Source organism: Apodemus sylvaticus, chromosome 8 (assembly GCF_947179515.1).
Source record: "Apodemus sylvaticus chromosome 8, mApoSyl1.1, whole genome shotgun sequence".
Classification (NCBI taxonomy): domain Eukaryota; kingdom Metazoa; phylum Chordata; class Mammalia; order Rodentia; family Muridae; genus Apodemus; species Apodemus sylvaticus.
The window spans coordinates 3376913-3400013 of record NC_067479.1 but is presented as its reverse complement, the minus strand read 5'-3'; the positions used below and the strand labels follow the sequence as shown (position 1 = coordinate 3400013).

Here is a 23101-nt window from a genome sequence, read left to right as displayed (position 1 = left end):
GGCATTGCTCGGCAGGGATGGAGCGCAGCTGATTCTGAGAGCCTGGAGAGACCACGCCATGGGTAACAGTTGCGCTACCAGAACCTGCGGCGGTTCTGATGGTAGACTGTCAGCGAGAAAAGCTGTAGCAGTGAAAGTTAGTGATTGCGCGTGCACAGGGCAGAACTTCCTGTCAGCAGCAGAAGTTGGAAGGTAGGTAGCCTGCAGTGGCTGGGAAGTAGCTTGTTTCGTATCTTAGCAACGGCGCGGGAGGGGCAGAGCTGCCGCAGAAGCGGCGGTGGCTGCTGCAGCGGCTTCGGCAGCAGTTCTGGCGAGGGAGGGGGTCTGGCATGGGCTGCGGCAACCACAGCCAAGGCCAGGGCTTGGCGGCGGGGAACAGGAAAATATCAGTCGCGAGAGGCACCTGGGAGCGACCGCAACCGTGGCCTGCGCGCCATGAGCCCCTCGGGCTGCCAAGCCCGCGCGCGGGAAAACAAGGGGAACCAGTAGCCTAGCAATAAGACACAGGGTGAATTAGATAGCCGAGCCCAGTGGCACTCAGCTCCGGCGGGCATTGCCGCCACTGCCGATGATGAGTTCCACAGGGAAGGAGGGACAGAACAGTGGCGGTCCTGCGGGGAAAAGCGGGAAGTACAGAGACTTGCTCTGACCAGTGTGGGTGTAAGACTTACCCATTGGTGAAAGAGGCGTAATATCCCATGGTGTTTCTCGATCCTGGCCAACGCACCAATGAAGGACTTTCGGCAGCAGGATGAAGGGGCTTAAAAGGGGGGAGTATAGGGGGTTAGGTGAGTATGGCTAGGCGGCATGGGAGAAGGTGTCCAGGCGGGCCCTTGCCTGGGCACCTCTGCCCCTGAGGGACCACACACACACAGACATGGTATAGAATAGAGTTTATTCAGAATAGGGGATGGGAGTTAGTGGTAGAGAGAGAGAGAGAGAGAGAGAGAGAGAGAGAGAGAGAATAGAGAGAGTGGAGGCCAGCTATGACAACGTGGAGGTGGGAAGAGCCCCAGGGGCAGAGAGGTGAGAGAGTGTGGGAGAGCGGAGGGCAAAAAGAGAGAGAGGAGGAGCAAGTAGCCCCTCTTATAGTGGGCCAGATCTCTGGGGCGGGGCATACCTGGCTATTGCCAGAGGTGTGGGGTGGAGCTTAGACAAAACCCCAACAAAAACTCACAAGGCTCAGAAATTGCCAGTCCCTGCAGGGTGCCGGAAAGCCTCGTTCCTGCTAGCAGCAGTCAGTGGCCTCGCCGATAAGTTGGAGAGCTCTCCCCATTAGCAGCTGCCTTTCATCACGGCCGAGCCTGAACACCCAGGCTATCCTAGAAAGCCTGCCAGAGATCGGAACCACAGGGGGCAGGTGAGCGGAAGCGAGAAGGGAATCAGCCGCGGTGGCGCCAGAGAGGAGTGGGAGACGATGTTCAAAGAACACGGGGCTTCGGTTCTGCTGGGTAAGGTCTTGAGGAGACGCATGGAGGAGATGGTTGCATAATGGTGTTGGTGTGACTTGTGCCAGGGTTCTGTACCCTTAAAATGATTAGTTTTATTTCTTGTGTATTTTTCCACAACCTAAAAACTAAATGAATGAGGCATCCTGACATCCTGCTGTCTGTCCCGGCGTCTGGCTGCACCCACAGTTCTTCAGCCCTGCCACTGACTGTTCTGCTCCGGTGGCCTCACTCGCCTCTGCCCCAGCTGCTGCCTTCTGAGGACAGAGCTTCTCTCCATGACCTCTCTTGGCAGTGGCCGTGTCTCCAGTCAGGCTTGAGGGGAGGGACTTCAAGTGTCCTCAGGTGGCACAGCCTCACAGGAGCCCAGGCCTCCCTCAGAGATGGTAAAGGTAGGTCTGTTTCCCTGGGCTGCCCTTTGAGTCAGGGTTCCAGTCTCACAACCCCACAGGTGGCCATCTGGGCAGCTAAGGGTGTCCTTCCCAGGGTGCTGGCAAACATGGGCTTAGCAGGCTCCCAGTAACCACACTGCCTTGCCTGGTTGTCTTTCCATGGCCTCTATCAGTTTTTCTGTGTTATGTGACAGGAGATGCTATAATCTCATGCTATCGGGCAGGTTGTGGTAGTGGGTAGATGTTGTAGCCTCCTGGGGAAAGACTCACAATAACGTTTCGTTTAGTTTTAGATTTATTTGTTTTCTTTTACTCTGTGAGTATTTTGGTGTTATAGATGATTCTGAGTTACCATGTGGGTTGTGGGAATCAAACCCGGGACCTGACCAGCGCATGATCTAAATGGCAAAGCTCTCTCCAGCCCTCTTCCTCAGTTTTCTTATCTCTGAAGTGGAGGTTATGAAGGCTGTCTTACCGTTACCATAAAGATTAAGATTAATGCCTTCATTACAGGAGTCTAAGCACTGGGTTGAGAGGTGTTGGATGTGGGGCTGGTGGGAAAAGATGGCGGATGCAGGACTGGCGGGAGAGGTGGTGGATGCGGGGCTGGCGGGGGTGGGGGGTGGAGGGGGAGGTGGCGGATGCGGGGCTGCTGTTCTCTGCTCCAGAGCCAGGCTGTGGGATAGCCTTGGGTGGGCTTCTTGCTTTTCCTTTGCTTCTCTGAGTGGAATAATAGTAACATGCACTATAAGACTGTTGCTGGATCGCACCAGAAGGCCGCTCAGCCCGCTGTCTGCGCATGCCCAGTGTTCAGTGTATGTTCAGCCTTGTCACAAAAGATGAGAATATAATTGTTTTGCAAAATGCATAATGCCTATGGTTAAAATAGCCAACAGCAGTCAAACTTGAACATTTACTAAAGTATTATTTTTTTTGTTTTTGTTTTTGTTTTTTGTTTATCGAGACAGGGTCTGTATAGCCAGCCCCGGCTGTCCTGGAGCTCACTCTATAGACCAGGCTGGCCTCGAACTCAGAAATCCGCCTGCCTCTGCCTCCCAAGTGCTGGGATTACAGGCGTGCGCCACCATTGCCTGGCTTTACTCAGGTATTTTTAAAAGTCTAAAACGGACTTAAAAATACTTAGTACCGAGACAAATTTCACCTGCAAAATAAGAACAAAACACCCATATGGATTTGTGCTGCGAGCACAAGACCAAAGCAATTGGAAAAAAAAAAAAAAGAACTTCATAGGATGCTTTAAAAACTACTGAAAATAATGTGGGTTTTAGGTGTAAGGGTTGGAGTTTGCTCTAGGGGTTTCCCTCTCCACTCCGTGTGAACAGTACTTAAACAGTACGCTATTCTGGTTTTAACCTATCAGTGGAATTCAGAGAAAAACAGGAGGGGACAGGAAGGCAGGAAGAAATGTTGGGTGAAGGCCAAGTTGTAGAGGGTAAGTATTCTGAAAGAGTACCGTCCTGCCAGGCCTCTGCACCGAGTCCTGCCGGGTCTCACTCAGGGCAGCTCTCTCACTGTGGCCGTCGAGCCAATCTTTTCCAGCTAGCTCTCACAGCATCCCAGCTGAGTTTCCTCTCGGCTGTATACTCTGAAAACTGCGCTCCCATCCTACACGCTAATACCTGATAAAGCATGACTCTTAAACTTAGTTAGCCAAATATCTTTATGTATATAAAACTCCCAATTACATAATGCCAATTTACAATAATAAAGTCTTATCCCAATATTTCTAACCTCTCCAAAACCAGAAATACGTCTCAAGTCCTGTGGATATCCGCATCTCCCTCTCTGTTCCGCCCGCTGGTCTACCCAGCTTCTCTCCGCCCCTCACTCCCTTAGCTCCTCCTCCTCTGTCCCCTCCAATCACGGCCTCTCACTGCCTCGATGTGAACATAGGAAATATCTCACAACCCCAGGTGACAGAGTTTGTGGCCCCTTAAGTGTAGGCTTTTTCTGGAGCTGCCGTCAGGCACATCCAGAGCCAACGCTAACAGTTTGCTCAGTTCTTTGCTATCATCTTGTTCCTTGGTCTGAGAAGTCTTAAGCATTTACTTAGCAAAAGAATGTTGTGGAGAGCAGGAAGCAAGATGCACAGTGAGCTGAGTAAGGAAAGCCGGGAAATGGACGTCCCGGAATCTTCTGGCATGTTGGGAGCTCAGAGAAGCAATGGATGCCACTGTGTCAGGGAGAGGGATCAGCGGAACTCTTAGAGCGAGTGGTGTGAAGGGAGGAAGAGGGGCTGGGGTGAGGGCTGTCTCCCCTTTGACCTGGGAATGAAGCGTGCACTGTGCTCCAGGGAGGAGTCCAGTGTTGACGGGGTCAGAGTATGTATAGAGAAATGAGAAGCACCCACGTGAAGAAAAGAACCCACTTAAGGGGCTCTGAGGACCGCCTTACAGGGCTGGAAAGTTGTGGAGCTACGTGTGATAATCTCATCATTTCTCCCTCAGAGTTTGGGTCCATGCAGCTTTTATGTGCAATGATGGGCTTGTACACGAAGCCTCTTCCAGGTCAAGCACAGACTCTTCCCCTCATCTGGAGCCAGCGTCTATCTTCAGAGCCGTGTGAAGTCTAACAACTCCTGTTTGTATGGGAACACTGAACATGACCATCGTGGGCCTGACAGCTGGGATTATTTAATGATAGCTCCATTCCATGATGAAAATCAATTAGTGGAATGCTTGTCACAACAGACTGGGTTCAATTCTCAGAACCAAAGAAGCCCTGGGTTCAATTCCCAGAACCAAAGAAGTCTGGGCATTGGGGCACATATCAATATCCCTGAATTTGGGCATGGAGGCAGGAGATCAGATATTTAAGATCTTCAGCTACACAATAAGCTTAAAGCTAGTCTAGGATACATGACACCCTCTCTCCAAATAAACTGGGCTAGAAAGATGGCTCAGCTAGGGAGAGAAGTGTCTGCTCATCCAAGGGATCCGAGTTCAGTTCCTAGCACCCATGTTACTCGGTGGATTATAACTGCCTGTAACTCCAGCTCCGGGGGATCTGACATCCTCACTTAGCCACTGAGGGTACTCATACAAACATAGCACACACACACACACCCCAAAAAAGTGACTAGATGGAGCCAGGGGGAACCCCACAGAAGAGGAGTAGGAGCCAGAGGAACTGAGGACACAAGAACACAGCCCACAGAATTAACTAAGCGGAGCCCATAGGGGCTCACAAAGACCGAAGCGACCACCACAGAGCCCACCCGGGTCAGTGCTATGTCCTCTGCTTACACCTTATGGTTGTGTAGGTTGGTGTCCTTGTGGGACTCCCAAGAGTGAAAGTGGGGGGGTGTCTCTGGCTCTTTTGCATGCACTTGGGACCCTTTTCCTTCTGCTCAGCTGCCTTGTTCTTGCTATGAAGGTTTGTGCCTAGCCTTGTAACTTGTTAGGGCATGTTCAGTGGATATCCCTGGGGAAGCCTGTCCCCTCTCCTCTTTAAGGAAAAGGTGGATCTGGGGAGGGGAGGAACTAGAGAAGTGGGGGAGGGGGAACTGTGGTCACGATGTAAAGTTTGAGAGAAGAATAAAAGCGAAAGAAAGTTTAAAATAAGTAAAGTGAGCACCGCACACACACCTGTGAAGGGAGGCCGAGGATGAGGCCAGCCTGGTCTACACCGTAAGCTCGGACAGCTAGAGCTACAACCGAGAGCCTGCCTTGAAACAAAACAAAACGATACAAGAAAAAAAAGCATCAAATATCTATAGGGTGAATTAGGTAATGTTTGTAATGCTTTAGAAGGAATCTCCACTTTAAGTAGGGAAATATTCAACTATCCAAGAAAAACACAATGGGATGTACAAATATGTGCACACTGAAAGATGTTAGTAATAAATGAATATGTCTCCATTCAGGAAAACAGGACCAAGAAGAAATGAACTGATGTTTTGTGTCCCTTGAGGTTTACCCTATGTGAGTATTGCTTTGTTAATGCTTTGCTGGTTTCTGAAAACATTTTAGTGAGCACGTACCAATAGTATAAGCAATGAGCATGTGTCAGTAATACTAGGATCCTGTCTAAGCTCCACCCCACAGTTACCACAATATCTAGGTAGGCCTGGCCCACTATAAAAGGGACCGCTCGCCTCTCCGCTCTCTTGCCTCTCTTACTGTCTTGTTCTTGCCCTCTTGGGCTCTTCTCTCCCCCTTCCCTTCCCCCCTTCCCTCCAAGTGGCCATGATTGGCCCCTCTACTTCTCTATTCTCTCTCTCTCTCTCTCTCTCTCTCTCTCTCTCTCTCTCTCTCTGCCTCTACTACCCTCTTAACCCCCCTTCCCATGCCCTGAATAAACTCTATTCTATACTATACCGTTGTGTGGCTGGTCCCTCAGGGCGAAGGGATGCCTTGGCATGGGCCCGCCGAGACATTCCCCTATAGAACATATCTTAATACTTCTTTATCTTTTTCTAATCACAACAAGCAATATAAGAAGACAGCATAGAAAAGTTTCTTACCATACCCAAAGACACACAAACACATATTCTTAAGAACAAGAATTTACTTCATACCAGTGAAACTTCACATCTCATGACTAACCTTCACTTGAAGTCTTGAGTTACACATAATTTAAAAAGAGATAAGGCAAATGAGACTAGAAAAACAAGCAAACCCCCAAGGTAAAGTCATTAGCTCAAATCAGCCGATACTATTAAAAAAGCCCCCTGTAAATTCAACATTTTCATAAAGCTGTTACAAAAAACAGTAGTTACCTTTTCAAAATTAAGCTCACTTCTATGGCAGAAATGGAAGATACGGCCCAGTGTTAAAAACAACAAAAACAAAAACAGAGTGTGTGCTATAAATAATGTTTTAGCTGGGCAGTTGTAGTGCATGCCTTGCATCTCAGTACTTAGGAGGCAGATCTCTATGAGCTGGAGGCCAGCCTGGTCTATAGAGTGAGTTCCAGGACAGCAAGGCTTACAGAGAGAAACCCTGTCTTGAAAAAAAAAATTTTTTTTAAAAAGGCTCCCCTAGAGTTTCGGATTCACAGCTGTCGGCTTAGAAGAGCGCCTTGTCGGCTTTCATTCTGCCTCACATTCTGAGTCTTCTCCATCAAGGGCTCGGTGGTGGAGGTCAGGGTGCAGGCTGGACTTGGCGCGTTCTCTCTTTGCCTCCTGACCTTCACATGTTCGTCTGGGAGACGTGCTCCACATACGGGTTTTCCTTTTCTACGCCCCTTTTCTTCTCATCCTCATCGAACTGCGCTTCAATCTCTGCCGGGTTGACGTAGGTGTAGAACCGAGCCATGATGGCGAATATCACACAGACAACCAGAAGCAGCGAGGCGAACAGAATGTACTCAGCCCACTGGAGGAGTCAGAGTGGGAGCAAGAAGACAAACACGGCTCCCGTTAGCAGAATGTCACCTGCATATCTTCTTGCTACTTCTAGGTGGAGGATATTCTGAAGTAAAACTAGGAGATGTCGCGCTGCCCCCCCTACCCCCCCCAGAGACACGGTCTGGACGCTCAGGGAGCAGGTAACACTTTCCTGCTAACATAGGATATGGAAACAAGACTTTTGGGAGGATGAGGGAAACTTTCTGAAATTCTCAAGTCTTCAGGCTGAGCCAGAAGGTTGGGGAGACATCAAGAGCCAAGTGGTGGCCTCACAAGACAAAGGGTGTGCTGAACACAGCAGGAAAGATGGGATTGCTCCACAGGTCAGAGCATCTGCCAGAAGTCCTTGGTTGGGGTCCTGACACACCTACAAACCCCACAACTCCAGCTCCAGGGGACCCAATGCTTTTCTGGCCCCCCTGGGCACTGCAAGTGCATAGTGCTCATATATACACTCAGCCCCTCTGTATAATATGTATAGTATATATTATGCACGTCTATGCACACAAACACATACACACATATACACAGTAATATGCACATATTGTTTGACAATTCCTGAGCTCAAGAACATGCCGCCCCATGGCCATTCCTGAAACAGGAAACAACGTAACTGCTCTGGTGACTGACAGGAAACCACCAGGCAGGCCTTGTGTGCAGCAAGGCTGAACAAAAGCTCTGAGCACCACACAAGCCTGTGCTTTAATTGATTAGTTAATTAATTAATTGTTTTTTTGAGACAGGGTTTTTCTGTGTAGCCCTGGCTGTCCTAGAACTCATTCTGTAGACCAGGCTGGCCTTGAACTCAGAAACCCCCCTGCCTCTGCCTCCCAAATGCTGGGATTAAAGGCGTGAGCCACCACTGCCTGGCAGGCAGACTGTTTTTCGATAGTGTACCCCATTAGGGTATATGGACTTTAAGTCAATATGGCAAACCTAGTGTTGGTTTCCAGGTAACAGAAACCTGCAGAGACTCTGCCCAGTGCTACTGGTGTTAACTCTGGCTGATTGGACTGGCAATGTTACTCAGCCACTGACTCAAATGGATTATTGATAGCTAGGGAGGGTCATGATGATGACCATTAATAACCAATAAGACTAGAAGTTCAAAGTCATCATTTACACAGCAAGTTTGAGGGCAACGTGGGCTACATAAGAGCCTGTCTCAAGGGCTGGGGAGATGGCTCAGAGGTTAAGAGCACTGACTGTTCTTCTAAGGTCCTGAGTTCAATTCCCAGCAACCATGTAGTGGCTCACAATGGAATCTGATGCCCTCTTATGGTATGTCGGAAGACAGTGACAGTGTGCTCATAAATAAATTAAAAAAAAAAAAAAGACCCTGTCTCAAAAACAAAACAAAACAAAACAAAACAACAACAACAACAAAAAAATCCACATCCAAGTTTCTTCCCCCTCGAACCTGTTTGCTGAAGTGGCCGGCCCCGGCCACAATGAGCACTATGATGTTGCCGATCGCCACGGTCAGAAGCCAGCCTGCCTGAAGCACGGACTTCATGTTAGACGGAGCCTGCGGAGGCAAAGCAGAACACTTTACAATCTGGATGCCGCTTCAAGCCAGGAGAACGCAGCCCGCCTGCCCGCCAGCCCACTTCGCCAAGCACCCCTGAAGTGCAGGTTCGGGGCCAGCTTTGGTTGGGTTTAGTCAGGTATGGAATCTCATTCCTACAGGCCAGCACGTGGGAGGCTGAGGCACAAAGATGCTTGGGGACACCCTCAGCTACATAGCCTGACCCCGCTCTCAATATAAATAGGCGAATGAGTCAACAGAGAGCAGCGACCGGCATTTGGTTGATATAAGGAGGGCGCGACACTCGCTTGTGATGAGACCGAAGCGTTCCTGAGGCAGGCAGCCTCTCTCTGCACACTTACAGTGTTGCCCTAGTAACACGGACAGATCTACAGGTAGACCAGCTTTGCCTCACATGTTTCTAGGCAAAACCATGCTCTCCCCAAAGGAAGACTACTACTTGCACTCCTCTGTATCATCCTTGATGTGTCCCCCATATTCCTTCCTCAAGATCCTCCCTATCCATCACAGCATGGCCTTTGTCAGACGTGTGGTCCTCACAGAAGGAGGTAACCCGGCCCATGCTAACCATTACAGTTACCAAGGAAGAAGATGCCAGGATACAATGGCTTTAGCATTTTTTTTTTTTTTTTTTTGGCAAACATTTTAGACATTAAAGCTCTAATTGGGGTACCAATAAAATTTGTCTAATTAGCCTAAGATACTTAAAAGCAAAAAAAACCCAAAAAAACAAAAACAAACCTGTTTTCTGACGTAGGCTGTTACGTGCCTCAACTGACCTCAGACTCACTATGTAGCCAAAGATGATTTTCAATTCAAGGACTATATACTAAGATCCCGTCTTACAAAACAAACAAAACGGGCTGGAGAGATGGCTCTGCAGTTAAGAGCACTGACTGGTTTTCTGAAGGTCCTGAGTTCAAATCCCAGCAACCATATGGTGGCTCACAACCATCTGTAATAAGATCTGATGTCCTCTTCTGGTGTGTCTGAAGACAAGGTACAGTGTACTCACATATAATAAAATTTTTTTTAAAAAAAATATAATAAACCAGCCAGTGGTGGCGCATGCCTGTAATCCCAGAACTTGGGAGGCAGAGGCAGATGGATTTCTGAGTTCAAGGCCAGCCTGGTCTACAGAGTGAGTTCCAGGACAGCCAGAGCTATACAGGGAAACCCTATCTCAAAAATAACCAAAAAACCAAACCAAAACAAAACAAACCAAAATGAAAAAAAATGAACAAAATAAAAGAATCTCTAAGAATACACATATTCCAGATTCAAATCAAGGCCATCAGTATTTCTTCTGAGGGCAGCAGGTAGGAAGGAACAAGAAACAAGAAACCTGGGAATAAGAGAACTCCAGTCCTGTGACAGAGAAGACCACCTCGCCGCACGTGAGAAGGAAGTACTGTGGGATCTGCAGGGCCATGTTCACCGAGTTGGGTGGAATGTCTTCAAATTCCTTCACTTCCAGGCATCCATCGCTCTGGACCGCCAAAGCACCAAGCAGGCCGTTGAGAGAGAGAGAGAGACAGAGATACGCTTTAGAATAACAACCTTTCATAAAGACACACTTAGCTGACCTTCTAAGGTTAAACAAGTGATTTACACAGTCACAGCCCATTTTAAACGTTAACTGTTCATTGCTGGCAACTTGCCAGCTAAAACCCTGGTAATCACTCAGTCCTGAAGTCACACGGCCCAGAAGGTAGCATCAAATACTCAACAGGAACTTTAAACTAGTGTCACTAAGCCTGCGGACGGACGTCAACAGTAACAGAAATCCAGTGAGATGGCTCAGCTGGGAAAGGTGCTTGCTGTTGCTACTTTGTTTCCAATCCAATTACCCGGTAAAAGAAAGCTCAACTCAATCAGTTAACGAAACAAGCTACAAGCCTAGATTGGGCAGATCTCCCACTACACCACTCTATTTCCATCTATCTTAGCCCATAAACTTGTGGTTTCCCCAAGCCATGAGCTTCTCCCTCTGTAGCCTCTCTGTCTGCCCTCCCCATCCTCCCCCACAGCTCCATCCTTCCTGTTGATCCCCCATGGTTCCTCCCCTAAACTCTCAGCTCCTCCCCCTTCTTCCTGTCCAATCATTGACTCAAGCCTTTATTTGAAAAGTTAAAGGGGAGAGAAGGTTCACAAGGCAACTCCCCATCTGCAGCCCCTCTGAGGAGTGGAATTAGCATCAAAATACAAGCCCAGGGCTATCCACAACAGCTTGCTACCAAGCCTGACAACCTGGGTTTGATCCCTGAGACAGACAGTGGAAAGAGAGAGCTGTCTCCTATAGGTTGTTCTCTGACTTCCCTCTCCGCCCCTCCCCACCACGCACACACTAAAACAAAGAATTATCATTGGTGAGTTGGGTTAGTTAGGACCATTTCCAGATCCTAATTCCTCTAGCTAGCCCTGAGTGTCTGAGGATTCAGGGAGGTTGAACAGGCTGTGGTGGGAAGAGCTACGCACCGCCCTTCTGACCACGTAGGTGTACGCGCTGCCAAAGTCAAGGTTGGAAGATGTGAAATCAGATGGACAGTTTGGTGCAACCTCCGTGGTGTTTATTGTGTAGTGTTTTCTATTTAAAAAGAAAGAATAACAGAGGTTATGCTTCTTGGTGTTAAAATCTCCATTTTTTTTTCTTAAGAAAAAGATGAGAAGGGCTTGAATTTGGGAGCAAGTTGCCCAGTGAAGGTACTCACACGCCAGAAGGGAAGAACTGGTAGTTGCTGGCATTGTGACTCGTGACATTTTCAAACACTTTCCCACTCATCTGGATGGTGATCATCTCGTTAAGGGTGTTGACAAACCTGGAACAGAAAGCCATCTGTCTTATAACCAAACCATGGAATAACTTATCTCAGGGCACACGCACGTAAGGGAGATTCCTAGGGTCTAGAGGCAGAAAGTCAGCTACCTTACAGCTCTTTCTGTCCACCCACTCATGAGCATACCCTTAAGAGAATTTAAGAATATTTATCCATTCCAGGAACTACTACTAGGACTCAGAAGTGTTGCCTAGTTTCCTGGTATTTAGGGGAATCCATTAGGTAGTCATGGAAACAGATACTGCTTCCTTTTCTTTCTAGAAGGGAGCTAGGCTTTTGTGCTGCTTAGGTGGAAAGTTTCATAGATCAACAGGTGAAGAACAAAAATATAGAAGTTTCTGGAAGATAGCTGCAGGCAAAGCTTCCCGGAGGAAAGAACCTGCCATTTTGGTTACCTCTGAGAGTTGAGGCAGGGAATGGATGCAAGATCTGAGAGAAAGAAGCTAGCTAACCCAATGAGAAAAGGCTGTCCTGAGTCATTGCCCTCAGGTGTGTGTGTGGGGGGGGCGCTGTGTGCCTCTGAAGTGGTGCCCGCCAGCTTCTGCTGGAATGCAGAGAAGAATGGGTCACCTGAAAGGCATTGCCCCACATCCCAAGGCTTCTAGCCTCGGCAAGTCCCCTTGCTTAAACCTCAGGAGGAAGCAGGTGAGCTGCCTGCCTTCCTAGGACCATACAGAACGTCACGGAATAGACAGCACAGGTGTTTCCTTAGATGCTCTATGCCTTAGAAGACCCTGAAGTTCTTATATTGCTCTAGCGATGAGCACGTTGCTGCTTAAGGGATCAGCTGTTTGCTTTGCCCACCAAATAGGTAGGTGACAATTTATTGTCCAGTACGTAGAACAAGAAGTAATAATGTTGGACAGCCAAGTACTATAAAGAAAACTCTATCTCTAAAATACATGGCCAGTTTTATCAGCTTCATGGTGTTGTGGATTGGTTCTAATGCTGTTTGCAGTAATTTGGCTCCCAAAATCACACCGGAATCTGCACATCTGCCTGTAAGACACCAAGGGTCCCCACCTACAGTTGGCTCTAATTGTTAAGTAAAGTTGCCAGTGGACAATGGTTGGGCAGGAAGATGGAGGTGAGACATTAGATTTCCTGGGCAAGGGATCACCAGAAGGAGGTTTTAAATAGCCATGCCAGGAAAGGAATAGGACAGGAAAGGAATAGGATGCAGGCATGAGAGCTACAGAAGGCAGAGAACCAGCCATGTAAGAATCGGGGAAGGGCGGCCCCAGGAGCCACTCCCTCTATTGGGTCTGGGGAGGCAGAGACGAAATATAGATTTTAGTAAGTAATAATTCAGGAAGATCAGAGGGTAGGTATTAGCAACGTGGAGGTTTGGAAGTGCTCAGCCATTGTGCTGTTTAAGGAATATTAAAAAAGAAGGCTGCAGGGGTGTGTGTCTTTCTTCTGGAATCCAGAGCATTTTGGTGGGCGGGGAGAAGAGGGTACACGCCTGCAAGGGAGTGGACGGCAGATTAACAAATTACTGTCTCACCATGGTATTATTTGATAGAATTGTCTATACACACACAGATAATTTTTAAAGGTCACCATATCAACATTTGTGTGTGTGTGTGTGTGTGTGTGTGTGTGTGTGTAACATGCAGGTGCCCTCAGAGGCCAGAAGAGGGCACCAGAGGCCTTGGAACTGGAGTTAGGCAGTTGTGAATTGCTTGACTTGGGTTCTAGGAACCATGCTGAGGTCTTCAGCCAGAGTTGGTACCCAGTCTTAACTCTTGAGCCATCTTTTCAGCTCTGTAGATACAATATTCATATATACATGCAACTACATACATACAAACTACATACATGCAAAGAAATACGTAAAAATACAGACTACTGTCATGTTTTTAAAAAAACTAGGGATAACCTAAATTTCCTTGAATAGAGATGGGTAGAAAAATTACTGTGTATCTATATAAAGGAAGGCTTTAGTGTAGTCAAGGAAACAGGACCTGCAGGTATAAATACGGACATATGTTATATAATATGATTTATAGCATTATTATAGAACAACATATGCCTGTGACAATTAACTTTTATATTATTCTCTTTAAAAACATGCCAAGCAGCATTCTGTCTATGGAGATGCAACAAAAAGCAATACACAGTGTTAAAATGCAGTGGGAAGCAAGATTAAATTATCAACGAACTTTTTAAAATGTATTTATTTGTTTTTGCTTTTCTGAGACTGTTTTTCAGTGTAGCCCTGGCTGTCCTGGGATATACTCTGTAGGCCAGGCTGGCCTCAAACACAGAGATCTGCCTGCCCCTGCCTCCCAAGTGCTGGGATTAAGGGTGTGTGCCACCACCATCTGGCCTTACTTTTGTATTCTTTGATCTATGTGTGTGTATATGTGCCTTTGTGTATGTGTGTGTGTGTGCATGTGTGTGTGTGTGTGTGTGTGTGTATGTGTGCCTGAGTGTGTATGTGACACATGTGTGTGGATGCTGGCAGCAGCAGAGAGGTCTGATCACCTGAAGCTGGAGATACAACCGGCTATGAGCCCAGCCACCTGCTCTTGGTTCTGGGACTGGGCTCAGTGCCTTTGCCAGAGCAGGAAGTGCTTTTGACAATGGCTGAGCCATCTCTGCAGCCCCTCAATCTGTTTTTGATTAAAGGTTTACCTATTTTTTTTTTAAAAAGGATGACAAGGTAGCATTTTAAATCTTTCAACTTATTGATAGTGTAATATAAACATTTCTTTGCTTGAAATTTTGTATTTCCTTCCTTTCTACATTAGTTGGAAAATCTGATTTTGTGGAGGTTTTGAAGTCTGCTTATCAATCTCTCCTAATTTTCTAGAACTTCCTCTTTAGCATTGTCTTCAGGCACTATGGAAATAATCATTCATTCTATCAAGGATTTGGTGTTGCTACTCAACAGAAAAGCGATTCTAACCCATCTGTTTCTATACATATGGTTGGAAGGATCAACCTGTCCCTAATACTGAGCATCTCTTTTCCTCGATATTATATATATATATATATATATATCACCTGAAGCTGTTGACATATCTCACATGTATAGCCTATATATATATATATATGTGTGTGTGTGTGTGTGTGTGTGTATGTATATATGTATGTATGTATATTGTTTGTTTGTTTTGTTTTTGTTTTTCAAGACAGCCCTGGCTGTCCTGGAACTCACTCTGTAGATCAGGCTGGCCTCAAACTCAGAAATTTGCTTGCTCTGCCTCCCAAGTGCTGGGATTAAAGACATGTGCCGCCACTGCCCAGCCTGATATTTTTTAAATCTACAACCTTACCATGTAGATCACCCACAAAGACGTTTAATTAAATTAAGCTTTTAGGGGGTAAAGCGATAAATCAGTCAGTAGAGTCCCTCCCTCAAAAGTGGGAGTAACCAGTTCAATCCTCAACACACTTTTAACCTTTAACCTTTTAACCTTTAAGCTTTAAGCTTTGGGGGAAGAGGCAGACATAACCCGGGGGCTCACTGGTCAGTTACCCGGATCGGCACATCCCAGGTGCAATGAATGGCTCTGTCTCAAGCAACAATGTGGATCTCTAAAGAACAGCATGTGAGAGTTGACTTCTGGAAGCTATACGCATGACAACACACATGTATGTACACACACACATACACACACACACACACACACACACACACAGCTCTTAAACACCTTGGCTATACATGTGAGATATCTCAACAGTTAAAGTTGGATGTTGCCAAGCCTGATGACTTGAGTTTGGTCCCTGGAGCCCACAGGTGAGAGGAGAGAGGTGACTCCTCTAAGTTGTCCTCTGACACATGCACAGTGGCATACGCATGCCCACACACATACAAATACACACACTGAATAAATAATTAGCTTTTCCAAAGTTTGGCAGGCAAATTGGCTCAGGGGGTAAAGGTACCTGCTGCCAAGCCTGATGTCCTGAGTTCGATACCCAGTACCAAATGGTGTCAGGTGAAACCAGCTCCTGGAAGCTGTGTTCGGGCCTCCACACTCACACATATATACACACATTAAATACATACATACATACATACATACATATACACACACACACAAATAAATAGCCTAAATACTATGATCTACACTGTCCAAAGTTTCCAGCATTGGGGAATGTTTCTAAAGAAATCAAAACAGGGCTGGAGAGATGGCTCAGCAGTTAAGAGCACTGACTGCTCTTCCGAAGGTCCTGAGTTCAAATCCTAGCAACCACATGGTGGCTCACAGCCACCTGTAATGAAATCTGATGCCCTCTTCTGGGGTGTCTGAAGACAGCTACAGTGTACTTACATATAATAAATAAATAAATAAATCTTAAAGAAATCGAAACAATGAAAATATTCTGAGAACAAAATGAAACCCCAGAGATGCTTCTAGTTCAGCGTCAAATACAAAGCTCAGGGCAGCTGTGGGCGTGTGTGAGCGCTTGTCTTGTGCAGGACAAGAGGGGCAATTACAAGTATCGAAAGGAAGGACCGTGAACTGAGAGGTGTCACTATGGCACCTCAAGATGAGACTTTCTTTGGAGAAAGGGCCTTTGAGGAAGCAAAGGACACTATTGGGAGGCTGTAACCTGACATGATCAATTGGTATCCTTATATGAGGAGATTACGTTACAGATACGCAGAGAGAAAGAAGATGGCTAACAACAATCAGTCAGGGAGGGAGGCCTCGGAAGAGACGAGTCTTTAGGACGCCTTGATCTTGGACCTCCAGCCAGAGGAACTAGGAAGTCACAAAGTGCATCACCAGCCTATGACACTTTGTCCTGAGCCTCAGCACAGACAGGTGCCGAGAAGAGGAGAGAAGGAATCAAACCGGAGCGTGCTGGTGAGATGAATTACACTGATTTTAGTTACCCTGGAGACAAAGCTGGGCCTGTCAAAACCAAAGATTAAGACATCAGAGGCTTGGTGAGAAGCTGGCGGTTCTAAGATGGTGCCTGCAAGTCAGAAACCATCAGAGAAGTCTTCAGACCTCTGGGACTTTACAACCATGTGTGAGAGAGAGGAAAGGGCATTTTCAGACCTGCCAGGGTGAATGAAAAGACAGCACAGGATCCAGGAAGGAAAGGTGGTTTCCTGGGCATAGCGGTGACATCTCCAAGGACAGTGTCTGGAGGGACTACAGAGCACGTGTTTCTGGTAGGTCCCAGAGACCATGGAGGAAGAGTGGTCCCCAGGGAGGGCTGTTGATGCCCTGGACAATGTAACTAACTAACTAGACACTTAGTGATCAGGTAAAGGCTAACATTATTTGTGTCATGAACAAATGCTGCATTCTATAGATTATTTTTCTACACCAGTTGATAACACGATGTGGACTTTTTTCTCTAAGTTATAAATTATGTTGGTTGATCCAATCTTGTATTCTTGGTACACACTTGACACTTTCACACCTTTGTCACAACTGGGCTCGGTTCAAGGAATGTGCTAAGCTCCGTTAGACTCGAGGAGAACTAGTTTCAAAAGAAATCTCCATACCTGATTCCATTCTCTCCTTTCTCTGGCTTTTGGTTAAGACCATCTTTTACCTGAGAGAGAGAGAGAGAGACAGAGAGAGAGAAGAAATAATATAAGAACATTTCTAAGCCACAGAGACGGCTCAGTGTGTGAGGCACCTGCTGTGCAAGTCTGGTCCTCTGAGTTCAATCCCTGACAAGGTGGGAGGAGAGACTCCACTTCACGGTCATCCTCCAAACATGCACTGTGGCACGGGTCCACTGCTCTCCCATGAGCCCATCATGTGCATATATAAACACACACACACATACAATAAAAAAAAGATAAATAAAATGTCCTGATATTTAGTTCATCAGAATCAATTCACATTAGCACTTCAGACTTTGAGCTGGTGATATTGGCCCTTGCCCTGGGAGATAAGGATTCTATTTCTTCATTCCTGGTTTCCCTCCAGGCTAAGATGTTTCTCCTGTAATAGATTCTTGGTTGTCATTGGCTCCAAAGGGTATGACTCTCCAACAAGTTAGATGGTCTGACCTTTGGACATGGCAACACTGCATCATTAATACAGAGTTCATGTGTGAGAACGGTACAGATGAATCAGGGAAACCACTGGAAAATAAATCTCCTGAGCATATTTTTGCTAGGCCACATTTATAGCTTTGTTGGGTGTGTCAATCTGTGGGCTACAGACTGCATACGCCTGATAGAACAAGCCACCCAAGAGCTTCCTTATTAAGCAAATGGCTGAGAACATTAACTGTAGATTGAGATTTTTGATATATTCTCACTCAAATCCCCTGGCACATTAACCAAAGTTCTGTTACACAGATCAACTCTTCCTGAACCAAATGACACACCTAGATGTCTACATTTTGTCAAGTAGTATTTTATTCCTTGTATCTGTTATACATATCATACTTATATAAGTGCACATTTAAACAATTAATATAATTAAATATATGTTAAGCACTTTGCCTCAAAGTCTGAGAATGTGCATATGTGATCATGTGACTTACATATATGGAAGATTATGTGCACACATAGGCATGGACTTACACATAACACAGTTAGACTATTTATTTACCTTTATAGTTTTACATTTTGTTTGTTTGTTTGTTTTTACACAGGGTCTCATTGCATAGCCTTGGCCAGCCTGAAACTCAAAGAGACCCTCCTATATCTTCTTCCTGAGTGCTGGAATCTAAGTTGTTTGATGCTATGCCTAGCTAAGATAGGGTCTTACTGTATAGTCTAGGCCAGCATCTGCTTCCCAAGAGTTGTACAAAAAGGTATGGACCACCATACCAGGTTCCTAGTTTTCTTTTTAAATCATAACAGTAATTATTCTTCTCCATCAGCCAGACCTATACTGGGAGTCAAATATCTTGTGCTCCTCAAGAGTTTGAAGATTGCCTAATTCAGTGTTCAATATTGGTAAAGCAAAGTTGCACCAATAAAAAGCAGTGCCCTATGGCTGGAGAGATGGCTCAGTGGTTAAAAGCTTGCTGCTCTTGCAGAGGACCTGGGTTCAATTCCCAGCACACACATGGTGGTTCACAACTCTCTGTAACTCCAGTTCCTGGGGACCTGATGCCCTCTCTGACCTCAGACACCAAGTATCCATGTAGTACACATATGTGCATGCAGATAAAACACTCATACACATAAAATAAAGTGTATTTATGAATAAAGTGTTTTTGTTGTTGTTGTTGTTTTTTTGTTTTATTCGAACAGGGTTTCTCTGTGTAGCCCTGGCTGTCCTGGAACTCACTTTGTGGACCAGGCTGGCCTCAAACTCAGAAATCTGCCTGCCTCTGCCTCCCGAGTGCTGGGATTAAAGGCGTGCGCCAACACTGCCCAGCATCTAAATCATTTTTAAAAGCTGTGTCTCTGATATTGCAAATAGCCAAGAGACAGCTGTAGTGTCTGTACTTACCACAAGGTATTGACTGGAGTCCCATACTAGAAGGGTGTGCCGGTGACCCTGCTCAAAATCATGAGCTACTGTGGTGACTCCCGAGGACCCAGGAGAAGTCACGTTTATGCTTGTCAGCGTGTCTATATCGAAAGTCATGAATGTGTCTGTCTGGAGAGGGGGAAAAGAAGGCAGGAGGCAGAGTTAGCACTGCATATTTGGGACACTGTTTGAACATTTCTAAGTTCATGATCATCACATTCAAAATACCTTGTAGGGACTTAAGACCTGGCCTCCTATCCCACGGACACTGTCATATTTTTTTTATATATTGCCATAGAAATTGCACTGTATTTTTTCCCTAAGGAAAAACACATGCTATGAACCTCATTTATAGTCCTAAAAATATACTATATTATACTATGTATAGTATAACATACTATATAGTGCTATAATATGCACTATAAACTATATTATACTATATACAGTATATATAGTTTATAGTATATATAATATAGGACTATATATAAATATAAATATAGTATATAGTATATATATATATAGGACTATACTTATATTTATATGTATATATTTATATATATAAACACACATATAAATATAGTCCTATATAATACTATATATAGTATACTATACTATATATTATATTTATAATATATATATATATATTTATAGCACTATATAGTATACTAAACTATATAGTACTATACTAGAGTATAGTTTTCCAGAGCAGTGTTTTCCACAGATGCACTGTGTATACAAGGACAGATAATTCTTGGCTTGGAGACTGAGTACCAGCACCTCTGGCTTCTATATATAAAGTGCCAGTGACACATTCTTCTGTAGAGACTGCTCGACATCTCCTCAGGGATATCAGCACCCGTGCTTGAAACCATGGGCCTTCCATGCTGCTGAATGTGCAAAGTGATCTCACTTAGAGGCCCACGGGTTTAGACAGTGGTATGAGGTGGACATTGACGTGTGTTGATCTTGGACTGCCGTTGGGATTTATACAAGGATCAGTAAGAACAGCTCCTCGGAGCTCTGTCGTAGCTGGGTGGGTAGATGAAACACAAGGTCCGGCTCCCTCCTACTTACCTGAGACATCTGGGGAAGTGTCACATTCTTTCCAGGAAAATACACAGTCATGTCATTGTTTCCGATGTTCAAGACCTTAATTTGGACTTGATTTCCGCCAGGGAAGACTGGAAGAGTTTTCTGAGAAAAAGAAAGAGGTGCACAGTGAGGAGGCCTGTGGACAGTCACTGTCACCTCAGCTCTGGAGACAGTCTCCTCTGCTGCCAAATACCTGGCTGAGCCTCCTGGTCACACTGCATGGTGATAAAACTTTATTGAGCCTTAAGAACAAAGGGAATCTTTTTATATCCCCTAAAAAGGGCAAACCTTGAGGGCATTACAAATAAGCTGATCTTAAGAGGGTGACTGGTCCCCGATGGGGCCATACGGTTTGCCTGGAGCAGCAACCTAGAGACAGATGGTAGAGTGAGGCCTGCCAGGGCACAGGGGAGACAGATAGGGGTTGGCATTGAATGGCACAGAGGTCTGGTTTGGGAAGATGAGGAAGTTCTGGAAGTGTGTATGTGTGTGTGTGTGTGGGGGGGGGGCTCCACAGTAAAGCAGGCTGCACTGAGCTATGTGTGAAGAAATGGTTACGATGGGAGATTTCATTTATGATTTGTTCACTGCCATGAATTGTGTGAGTGTGTGTGTGTGTGTGTGTGTGTGAGAGAGAGAGAGAGAGACAGAGACAGAGACAGAGAGACAGAGAGAAAGACAGAGAGAGACACACAGAGAGATAGAGAAAGGAAGAGGCAGAGAGAGACAGAGACAGACAGAGGAGAGAGAAACACAGAGAGAGACAGTGACAGAGGAGGAGGCAGAGAAAGACAGAGAGAGAGAGACAGAGAGAGAGAGACAGAGAGAGATAGAGACAGACAGACAGACAAGGAGACAGAGAAAGAGAGTCTCCTCTAATTTTATGGGTCACATAGTCCCTGCCTTTAAGAACTAAGGCCTTATTTCTAGCAGGCAGTACAGGGCTGGTTTAGCACAAATGCACCCAAACAGAAATTAGGATCCATTTAGGAATTATCCTTTAATAGATATATCAGAATCTAAAACGTGTTCCTCTGTGAAGAAGACAGTTTACGCATTTTCCAGGTGCCCTTTTGTGAGTGACAAGCTTCTCACCAATCTGAGTTGGGAGCTCTGTGAACTCATCTTCCATTACACAAGTTGTACCATCGGTGGCGTCACTCACACCATCTTTTCCCATATCGAAGCCGTTAGTTAATATGTAACCGTTCCCCACATCAACAGAACTCGGTGTGCTAACTGATAACTATTTCACCCCACCCCTCCCTTTACTGTCTTTACTCCAGGAATCCCTACTGTGTGTGTGTGTGGAAGAGACCCCTAGTCTCCTCTAATCCTCCCAGCCCAGAGAAGGAAGATGCTGAGCCCAGGAGAAGACTCACATCAATTTCCACCTGCACAATTGCAGCCACCACAAAGGCCATGGATGCCAGGAACATGCCAACAGTCATCTTCTTCAGGGAGCTGACGTAGACAAGAGGAAAGTGAACCCCAGCCTGTGCCACCAAGAATCCTCCTCACCTCCCATCCCTTTGGCTTCCCAGCAAAGACAGCTGTATTGGAAGCCACTGCTCATGTTTCTGTTGTTTTAGGATTTTATGTGTACATGTCAATGTGAGTATATGCCCACATGCGTGTGAGGGTGCTCTCAGTATATGCCCACATGCGTGTGAGGGTGCTCTCAGTATATGCCCACATGCATGTGAGGGTGCTCTCAGTATATGCCCACATGCGTGTGAGGGTGCTCTCAGTATATGCTCACATGCATGTGAGGGTGCTCTCAGTATATGCACAAATGCATGTGAGGGTGCTCTCAGTATATGCACACATGCATGTGAGGGTGTTCTCAGAGGCCGGAAGAAGATGTCAGATCCCCAGGAGCTGAGTCACAGGCATTTGTGAGCTGCTCCGTGTAGATGCTGGGATGGAAACTCTGGTCCGTGTGCTTGAGCAGCAAGCATTCCTAACCACTGAACCATTTCTGAGCCCCTTTCTGTTGCTATTGATGGCCAGACTAGTGGGGTCAAATAGAATACCTATTCACATTTTCACATTCAACTTCTAGAAATCCTATGATCACAGCTAATTTTTTTTCAGGCTTCCATTAATTAGCATTTTTATTTATTTTAAAGGGCATTTTCAGAGACATTGCATACAGACATCTATTTTTAAAGCATGATCTCTCTCTCTCTCTCTCTCTCTCTCTCTCTCTCTCTCCCTCTGTGTGTGCATGCTGTATGCAAACCTGCATGATATGTACAGGCCCATGTGTGCACATGAGGAGGCCATAGAATGTCAGATGTCTTCTGTACCTGTCCATTTTGTTTTCAGAAGGCAGGATTTCTCATTGAACCTGTAGATTATCATGTTTGGCTAAGCTGGCTAGCCAGCAGCTCCAGGGATCTGCCTGTCTCTGTCCCCTACCTCTGAAGTTACAGATGCACACTACCATGTTTGGCGATTTACATGGGTCCTAGGGATTTGAACTCAGGTTTAATACTCGCACAGCAAGCACTCTTACCCAGTGAGATATCTCCCACCCCCCAATCTCTCTTAAATTTACTACTCTGAAAACTTTATCATCAGCCAAGCCTGGTAGCACAGGCTGTGATCCTATCTCCTTGGGTAGTTTGCAAGTTCAATGAATAACTAGACTGCAGGGTGAATTTAAGGCCAGCCTTGTCTCAAGATAGAAAGGAAAAAGAGGGCTTATACTGGCCGGTTTTTGACACAAGTTGGGTTATCACAGAGAAAGGAGTCTCCTTTGAGGAAATGCTTCCATGAGATCCAGCTGTAAGGCATTTTCTCAATTAGTGATCAAGGAGAGGAGGGCCCTTTGTGGGTGGTGCCATCTCTGGCCTGGTGGTCTTAGGATCTATAAGCAAGCAGGCTGAGCAAGCCAGGGGAAGCAAGCCAGTAAGAAACATCCCTCCATGGCCTCTGCATCAGCTCCTGCTTCCTGACCTGCTTGAGTTCCTGTCCTGACTTCCTTTG

The 23101-nt window shown here is 46.0% G+C and overlaps 1 protein-coding gene across 1 annotated transcript in view; it reads right to left on the bottom strand.

The window, feature by feature from the left end:
- Positions 1-6525: 6525 nt before the first annotated feature.
- The window catches only part of Slc15a1 (solute carrier family 15 member 1), a 30662-nt gene continuing 14086 nt past the window's right edge, over positions 6526-23101 (bottom strand). The window contains exons 14-22 of the mRNA XM_052190486.1: positions 21490-21571; positions 20090-20209; positions 18995-19144; positions 17077-17126; positions 11472-11579; positions 11239-11347; positions 10106-10249; positions 8632-8739; positions 6526-7179 (exon numbers count right to left, since the gene is read on the bottom strand). Coding sequence (XP_052046446.1) covers positions 6994-7179; positions 8632-8739; positions 10106-10249; positions 11239-11347; positions 11472-11579; positions 17077-17126; positions 18995-19144; positions 20090-20209; positions 21490-21571 — 1057 coding nt within the window. The 3' untranslated portion in view covers positions 6526-6993. The remainder of the gene's footprint in view (positions 7180-8631; positions 8740-10105; positions 10250-11238; positions 11348-11471; positions 11580-17076; positions 17127-18994; positions 19145-20089; positions 20210-21489; positions 21572-23101) is intronic.